Source organism: Gossypium hirsutum, chromosome A01 (genome assembly GCF_007990345.1).
Source record: "Gossypium hirsutum isolate 1008001.06 chromosome A01, Gossypium_hirsutum_v2.1, whole genome shotgun sequence".
Classification (NCBI taxonomy): domain Eukaryota; kingdom Viridiplantae; phylum Streptophyta; class Magnoliopsida; order Malvales; family Malvaceae; genus Gossypium; species Gossypium hirsutum.
The window spans coordinates 80,889,471-80,898,373 of NC_053424.1; the positions used below are offsets into that span (position 1 = coordinate 80,889,471).

The 8,903-nt window shown below is 30.5% G+C and overlaps 1 protein-coding gene across 2 annotated transcripts; it reads right to left on the reverse strand.

Moving 5' to 3' along the window:
- Positions 1–6,652: 6,652 nt before the first annotated feature.
- On the reverse strand, positions 6,653–8,660 carry LOC121227865 (uncharacterized). 2 transcript variants are annotated; one of them, XR_005925377.1, is made up of 5 exons: positions 8,096–8,660; positions 7,865–8,008; positions 7,702–7,770; positions 7,521–7,586; positions 6,653–7,061 (listed from the first exon to the last, which is right to left on the reverse strand). XR_005925377.1 is itself a non-coding variant. In XM_041110748.1 (4 exons), the coding sequence occupies exons 2-4, from the start codon at positions 7,712–7,714 to the stop codon at positions 6,700–6,702; spliced, it is 441 nt and encodes a 146-aa protein (XP_040966682.1). In that variant the 5' UTR covers positions 7,715–7,770; positions 7,865–8,660; the 3' UTR covers positions 6,653–6,699. The 2 variants fall into 2 exon arrangements, 1 of the variants encoding a protein (XP_040966682.1); XM_041110748.1 differs by having other exon boundaries at positions 7,865–8,660.
- Positions 8,661–8,903: the final 243 nt, after the last annotated feature.

Consider the following 8,903-nt stretch of genomic DNA (forward strand, 5'->3'; position numbering starts at 1 on the left):
AGTGACATGTCACTTGTATCCTAAACTATTCCTATGGTTCAAACGGGGTTTTTCTCACTTGCACATTGCACTCTATTGCACTTGCTCGTGATGTCGTGGATAGCGACCATAATATCATTCATGCTTACAATAGTACCAATTGCCCATTCATAGCATAATAAGGCATAACTAAAATACAAAATAGGCTTTTTATCACAATATTTCATATATCACTTGTCATGTATCATCATTTTCTTGCATTTTATGTAATATTCTTCCATGTCATATTTCCACATCATATACATTTTTTCCAATATATTAAATCATACAATATATGCAATATAGTAAGGAATATAATTCAAACATAACATTTCATTATTATTATCATACGAACTTACCTCGAATCTGAGCACAACTAATTATTCTATTTTAGTTCATAATCTCGTACTTTCCCGATTTAAGCCGAATCTCAATTTCTTGATCTAAAATTTCAAATATTACTTATTTATTACTCACATTAATCAAATGACCCAAAAATCATACTTTACAAATTTTCATTTTTACCCTAAACTTTCACATATTGCAATTTAGCCCTTAGGCTCGTAAAATAAATTTATTCAATTTTCGTACTTTAAGCCTAGCTGAGCATTTCAAACTATAGCAGCCCAAAATTTCACTAAATCACACTTTTTTATGACAAATTTATAACTTTACAATTTAATCATTTTAGTGTTTTCACCGAAAACTACTTAATAAAATCGTTAACACACAAAAAAACATTCAAATTCCTCCCTTAAACATCAAAATACACACATGTATCACATGGGTAAATTTCAAACATCAACCCTAACTTAAATAAATGTAGAAATAGCTAGATCTTGTTATGAGGATTTCAAAACGTAAAAATCTTTAAAACCGGGACAAGAACGGACTTACTATTGAGCTTGGAAAGCTTTGAAAAAACCCTAGCCATGACTTCCATGCAAATTTCGGCCAAATTTTGAAGATGAGCATAAATTTGGCTTTTATTTTCCCTTTTATTATTTATTACCAAATGACCAAAATGCCCCTACTTAAAAATATTTATTTCCCATTCATGTCCATTTTGTCCATAATTATCAATGGTCTAATATATATAAGGACCTCAATTTAAAATTTAAGCAATTAGACACCGTAGCTTCTAGAACTCAGTTTTTACTTTTACAATTTAGTCATTTTGACCAAATTGAGGCCCAAACGTCAAAATTTTTGAATGAAATTTTCACGAAATCTTCCTGTGAAATTGTAGACCATAAAAATGTAATAAAATAAATTTTTACTATGTCGGATTTGTGGTCTCGAAACCATTGTTCCGACTAGGCCTAATTCGGGATGTTAACATGATGTTCCATGTTAAAAACTATGCAAATTTTAGACAAAATTATGGTAAAGTCAGCATGTTAAAGCCACAAATTATCTAATTTATGCTGATTGAAATAGTTTGTGTATGGGGAGTTATTGTCAAGTTATTATGCATTTAATGTGTCTTAATCATGGTTGTCTGGAACAACATATGTAATTAGAATCTTAGCATTTTATAAGTGATGTTGAATGTCATGAAATGCCTACTTGTGCTGTCCGAAACAGCTTGTACATGGAAGAATTATTGAAAAATAACCTACATTTAAGGTACCTTATTCATGGCTGTCTGGAACAACATATAGATGTTAAAATTTCAGTATTGTTATGGGTTTTAATAAATTAGACTAAAAATTGTGGTAGATTATGAGTGGTAAATTAGAATCAGATTTTAGTCTTATTTTAAATTTTCATTTGGTTACTTAAGGTTGATTTCCGATTGCAGGAATGATTCCATGTGCTGTTATGATTTTGGGGCTATATTTCATCCCAGATTCCTCTAGATGGCTAGTAAGGTTACTTTCTTATTGGAAAATTTGGACTCACATATATAATAAAAATAATTACATGTTATTATTTACTATCATGATAAGTTATCCCAAATTAAAGTGATCTAATTTGGTAGAATTTTATGGCTTTTAATTATTAATAAAGTATGGGTCAATATGTGTAGATACTCTTCTAATAAAATTCTATTAATGATGGCTAATTAGAATTTGGTTAAAACTAATATGCAAGGTATAAGTATTTGGGTTATGTCCTCAAATATACACAAGATATCTTTTCTATATCCCATCATTAGGAAAGAGAGAGCATATATTCTCTGAATTCTTGTGTGCTAATTTGGAAGATCAATCCCCAAGATCCGGTAAAACTTCAAGAAATTCATGGATTTAAGTACGCTTCCGCATCTAGTTTTGTTCTTTATTTATTCTTGCTCATTTGACATGATAGATCTTGGTTTATTAAGTTGTATTTTAGATTTATTTTTAAATCTAACAAGTGGCATCCGAGCCTCATCATATCGAATCATTGGAAATTGAATCAAGTTCTTCATTGAATAATTGATTCATGAAATTTCATGGGTTTTATATTTCAGATATATATGTTATTTTTTGAAGATTTATATTAAAGTTTTTTATTATCTTGAATTCATATTAAAAAAATTATGGGTGATTTTTGAATTAATAGATTCAATTATAAAGTTTAAAATATTTGTGTAATATTATTTGATACATTCGTTTTAAGCTTTATTTGAAAATATTGCAATTCAATTCTTGTGTATTTACAAGGCATGTGATTATTATTATTTTAATCCTATATAACATTTAAAAATATATATATAAATGTATATATAGAAATTGATTCATATATATGTTTGTTTATATATATAAATGTATAATATATGCATGCTTTGATTGGTTTATTGTATGTGTGTTTGGAAAATTATATAAATATATATGTTTATCTTTTAATTTGATTGAAAGATGAAATTAAAGTAAATATTTTGGAACAAATAAATTCAGATTTTGGCTTTTAATTAAGGATGTCTAATATTTTAAATAAATTAGTTGAAACAAAATGCCGCCAAAGTGACTTCTTTTTGTATATTAGTTTATTTGAAATATTAAGATAGTTATATGTTTTTGTAATTCATGCGTTTATAAATTGACCCAAAGGTAAGTTAATATTTGACAGAATGTTATGACATCTGTGGTAATAAATGTGTGACAATTATAAGTAGTTTATGTGAGCAATAAGTTAGTCCAAAGATTATTAATTGTTTAACATAATTTATTGTCAATGTTTGATTGCTACAACAAAAGTACTGCTTACTGTTAATTTACTGTCCAAAGACTTATATTAATGTAGTGTTTGGTATCTTGAGATGGGATTAGCCATTATCTGAATTTATTGTTTACTTATGAATATTGGTTTAAGCTTGCTTTTGTTCTCTATTCACTATTCATCTTCTGCTGCCACAATTCTGCAATATAAATTCTTACCTATGCTTAATGGAACTAATTTTAAGGAATGGAAAAGGCACTTACTTATAGTGCTTGGCTGTATGGACATAGACTTTGCACTAAGGGAAGAACAACCTGCACCTCTCACTGCGGAAAGCACCCCTGATATTAAGAGGGACTTTGAGAGTGGATTGTTCAAATCGTATGAGTCTAATGATCATGAAACACAACATTCCAGAAGCCTTTAGGGGCACAGAATCTGAAGAGATTACTCTGGCCAAAGGTTTCCCGGATGAAATTGAGAAACATTTTGCTAAAACGATAAGGGTTGAGATGACATCACTTCTGACTTCTTTGATGTCTATGAAGTATAAAGGTCAAGGAATGTAAGGGAGTATATTATGGAGATGTTCCATACTGCTTCAAGACTTAAGGCACTTAAATCGAGCTTTCTGAGGAATTGCTTGTTCTTATGGTTTTGGTACTGCTTCCTGCACAGTTTAACCAATTTAAAATTAGTTATAACTGTCAAAGGAGAAATGGACCCTAAATGAGCTCATTTCTCATTGTGTGCAAGAGGAAGAAAGGTTGAAGCTGATGAGTCTGAAATGCTTATTGGCCAATGTCCTAAGGACAAGGCAGAAAGAAATATCAGAATGAAACTGCTAAGGGTCCAGCTCAAAAAACAACAACAGCTACAGGAGTTGTTTCTTTTGTAATAAGTTGGAACGTAAAGAAGATTGTACCAATATCATGCTTGGCGTGTAAGAAAGGTATAATTCTTAATTTGGTCTGTTCTGAGATTAATTAGCTTCAGTACCTAGAAACACTTGTGGATAGATTCTGGTGCTACTACTCACATAAGTGTCTCTATGCAGGTTGCCTGAGTTACTGAAAGCCAAGTGATGGTGAAAGACACATCTTTGTGGGCGATGGAAAATCAGTAGAAGTTGAAGCAATTGGGCATTTTAGGTTGTTATTAGGAACTGGTTTTTATTTGGATTTAAAGACACTTTTATTGTACCGTCATTTAGATAGAATTTAGTTTCTGTTTCTTTGTTGGACAAATTTGGATATTATTTTTCATTCAGAAACAATCAATTTAATTTGTCTTTAGATTCAAATGTTATTGGAACTAGTTATTTAAATACCTATGACAACCTTTATTTGTTAGAAACAGTTGCATCCAATAATGAAACCTTGCATGTGGAATCACGTGGTATTAAACGCAAATTAAATAAGGAAAATTCAGCATCATTATGGCATAGGCACTTGGGTCATATCTCAAAAGTTAGAGTTAAATGCCTTATCTCTGATGGTATTTTAGAGTCCTTTGACTTCATAGACTTTGATGTCTGTGTCGATTGCATTAAGGGAAAACAGACCAAAACCAAGAGATTGGTGTAAATAGATCTTCAGACGTCTTAGAATTAATTCATATAATATGGGTCATTCCCTACAGCATCCTGGATGGTCAAAAATATTTCATAACATTCATAGACAATTACTTACGTTATGGGTACCTATATCTCATTCATGAAAAATCTCACACTACAGCAAAACATGTTTTAGCGGCGTTCTTTTTGGCCTATAACAGTGCTTATAAGTGCTACTAAAACTATTTGCGACGCTTGTAAAAGCACCGCAAAGACACCGCTAAAGATAACGCCGCTAACATTTTGCGGTTTATGTAAAAAACGCCGCTATAGAACATGATCTTTAGTGCGCTTTTCCCACAAACGCCGCTAAAGAACATAACCTTTAGCGGCGCTTTTCCCACAAACGCTGCTAAAGAACATGGCCTTTACGGCTCTTTTTCTACAAACGCCGCTAAAAATATGACCTTTGAAAAGTATTTTAATTAAATAATTTTTATTTCTATGATAAATATTATATTATGGTTTATTTTGAAATTGAATTTTAAACTATATACTTTTAAGGATAAATAAAAATATTAATTAAATCAAATTTTCTATAAAAAATTTAACTTTAAAACTAAATATAAAAATTAATGAATTAAATTTAATACATAAACATTTATTCAATATGTAATTTAATACATAAAAAACACCACTCACAAAGTATATATCAAAACAAAATTCCTAGTGAAAAAGAAGCAACATCATCACTCTCAAAAAAGGAAAAATATCAGAAAAGAAGAAAAAAAATACAAAGAGGTTCAAGCTAATAAGCCAAGTATGCAATGCCTGCATATAACTTAAAGAAGCCCTCCGCAGCGTGAACTATCTCGAGACTATCTCTAACCTCCATTGCCATTTGTAACCTCGTCTGAATGCTGCTCAAGGAACACACACAAGCAAAAAGTTCAAAGAAATTGACAATTCTTTCAACGTTATATTCATTTTACAAGAGAACCAAACAGAAAACCAAATAGAGAATAAAAACGTTTATATATTTGGCTCCGTGAGTTGAAATCACAGACAAGTTACATCAACAAAGAAGCAAAAAAATGTCCAACTAGAGAATGGATGAAAACCTATTCCCATAAGCAATTTGTAATTATTGCAGTGTACAAAATAGCAATTATTGCAGTGCATTTCTTCTCTACTTTAACCATCCTTTCCACCCCATCAAACCTAAACATTTCCCCTATTTCCCAGAATATATAGAACTATAAGATTCCACACAAGATAAGCTTAAATGCTATTTACATGTCAAAACAGCTGTTTTCAACATTTTTACAAAAGAAACCTACACTTCGTGAGACTTCAAAATGAACAAGTTCCAACAGAGTTGCATATTGAAGGATGAGACATGAAAAACAGAAGACTCATAAAGAGATTATATACTTTTAGTCAACTATTCACTCAAGTTCATTCAAATCTATATTATATTTCTGTCTCAAAGCGCGTAAAATTATAATTGCAACCTAATCTAGGAAAAGCTCGTTAGTTGTTCGTTAGCCTTCTTAACTATATAGGGTGTATTGGCGTGCTTTTACCATATACAATTAATTTAGCTACATTTAGATATCACAAAATAAATGCATAAAATTGTAATTATCAAAGGAGTAGCTATTCTTTATAAATTCTAATTTCTTATAAATAGAGTGTAACCTAATTAATATATCTAATATATATTAAAGTAATATTTCACACAAATATGATAACATTTAGTCCTAACAACTCTAAAAATAGGTCTATTGGTTGAAGAGAATTTACACGAGTCATGTTCAGGGGGTTCAATCCATAAATTCACCTGTGTTGTGGTAGTGTAGAATATATGTGAATGAGTGTATAAGTTTAAAGTTGTATTATATCGAAAAGAAAAAAAATAATAAATTCAGATTAATTAAAAACATGTAATACTAATAAATGGATAGTCAACAAAAAAATTACAAACCGATAAAAAATGATAACATATGGTATTTAAGGTAAAATACCGTATTGTCTAATACAAGAAACACTTGGCTAGTCTTCAAGAAGCAAATGGTGTAACCCAGTAGGAGGATTCGAAAGTTTGCAAATTGAGATAGATACTTGAAATTGCTTGAACATAAAATCAGCACCTTTGTTTGCTTCGCAAGGAACATGGCAGAAAAGAATGTCCCATGCACGCCTACAGAAATCAGTGATGCTTCGAATGATCGAGCAGTTTCTAACAACAGCATTATACCTATTAGTATCGTTAATAGCAAATAGATTGTCAGAGTCCACAAGTCCTCGTCTACAATCTCTTTGCAACTCCAAAGTAAACCTGTCCACAATTTAATATCAACTTCTCAGGTAATTTTTATATAATTTCTACGTATTTAAATATGCTCAAAGTAGCGTTACTAATTAAATTAAATTTATTTTCATAAACAATGTTGTTCGAATCTGATTGAATCGATCAATTAGATCAATTGAATCGAGAATCGATTAAGATATTGGTTAGAAAAATAACTTTGAACTGATTGACTCTGGAATCGATATGGATTGATTTTAAATTCTTATAAAATTATTCACCCTGTAAAGAAACTTCCTACTCTTTTGAAACTATCACCCTTAAAATGTTTCTATTCTTTTATCTTAAAAGATATCAATAGAGATGAACCCCAATGGTAACATCGCCTAAGGTATTATCTGAGTTCGAGTCGCGCTAGTCGCATTGCTGCTAGGGTTCTGCCCTCCTTTTGTAATTAATATATATATCAATAGAGATAAGAGGATTTACCGTATGCACTTAATTGGTGAGAATAAGAAGTGCAAAGTTTTGGAACAATGAAAATGCCAAAGAAACCTGAGTTTAAGCACACAACCAAGACTCACAGTTAACATTGTAAAAGGACAGCAAGATTTTCACCCTAAGTAAAAAAAAAATTATCAGAGTTGAGGGTGTTTAAAAAAAAACTTACCTAGTTTAGCCATTTTCCAAATGTTATAAAGCTACCACACCTGGCCAAAACAAACAGCAGCACTGCCATCTGCAAATTGTTCCAATTGATGGTCAACTTCTGTCATTTTTCCATCTTGTTCCTCAATATAAAAAATGGTAGCAAAAAAAGAAGGAAAATTTACCTTCATTGTTGTTGAAGGATCACCAGAAAAAAGTGCCCTCAGCTTTAATAAGAACTCGTTCAAGTAAGGAAGAACCAATTTAAGTAACCAAATTGCTTCTTCTTCTCCAACCACATAGTTTGATACATCTATTTCCACAACTCCCTTGTCATTGTTGTATAAAATGAATTTAGGGTTCAAAAAATTAGTTCAAAACTGAGTGTTTTTATGATTGCAGAGGCTTTTTTTTACCTGCAGATGATTGATCTGTAAAGGAAAATGGCTGCAAGGTAAACAAGTCCCATATAGGAAATTACAGAAATAAAGCTACAAAACAGCATTGATCAAACAAGGAAGAAGGTACTAATACAAAATTATCTCATATCATATCACTAAATATCTATCTCACCCAAATAAGATCTAGAAGGACAAACATTATTTAACTAATGAAACTAACTTTGATTTCAGCTGCCAGTGACATCTAGTACATGGCAATCAGTAATAGCAGTATTCTCATTTTAATTTTTCCTAATCAACATTGCTTTTCTATTTCTCATTTTTTTTTTGAGTAAGCCAGAGATAACATATACAATTGCATTCAACTTAACTTTCCTTACTTCAATCAAACCCAATCTAAAATTCAGTCACATAGCAATCCAAGAAAAAAACAATAATTCAATGAAATTCCACAATATTGCTTCATTATTCAACTAATCAACAAAACCCAGCTTCATCAAACGAAAAATGCTCTATCTTACACAGTAAAAGCCACTCTAAACTAAAAAAAAAAATTCAAAATTGAATCCTCTAAACTCCACGATTTACATCTCAATATACTTCATTAATCGAGCCACAACAATTAGAAAACAAAATCGCAGAAAAACCCTAAAAACTAAACCAAGATGAATATCATAAAATAAATTGAAATTTCAATCAAACAAAATTTAAAAAAAAAAACAGTGAACAATTTTAAAAAAAGAAAACCCTAGAGCTTGTAATCAAAGAATGTGAGTATATAGAAATAATATACATTCAATGAATCACAAACAAGATTCGATGG

Coding starts and splice junctions, on each gene's coding strand:
- LOC121227865 (XM_041110748.1), bottom strand. Junction 7,062..7,520: donor TCACCAATTAAGTGCATACG/GTAAATCCTCTT, acceptor AATTGTGGACAG/GTTTACTTTGGAGTTGCAAA.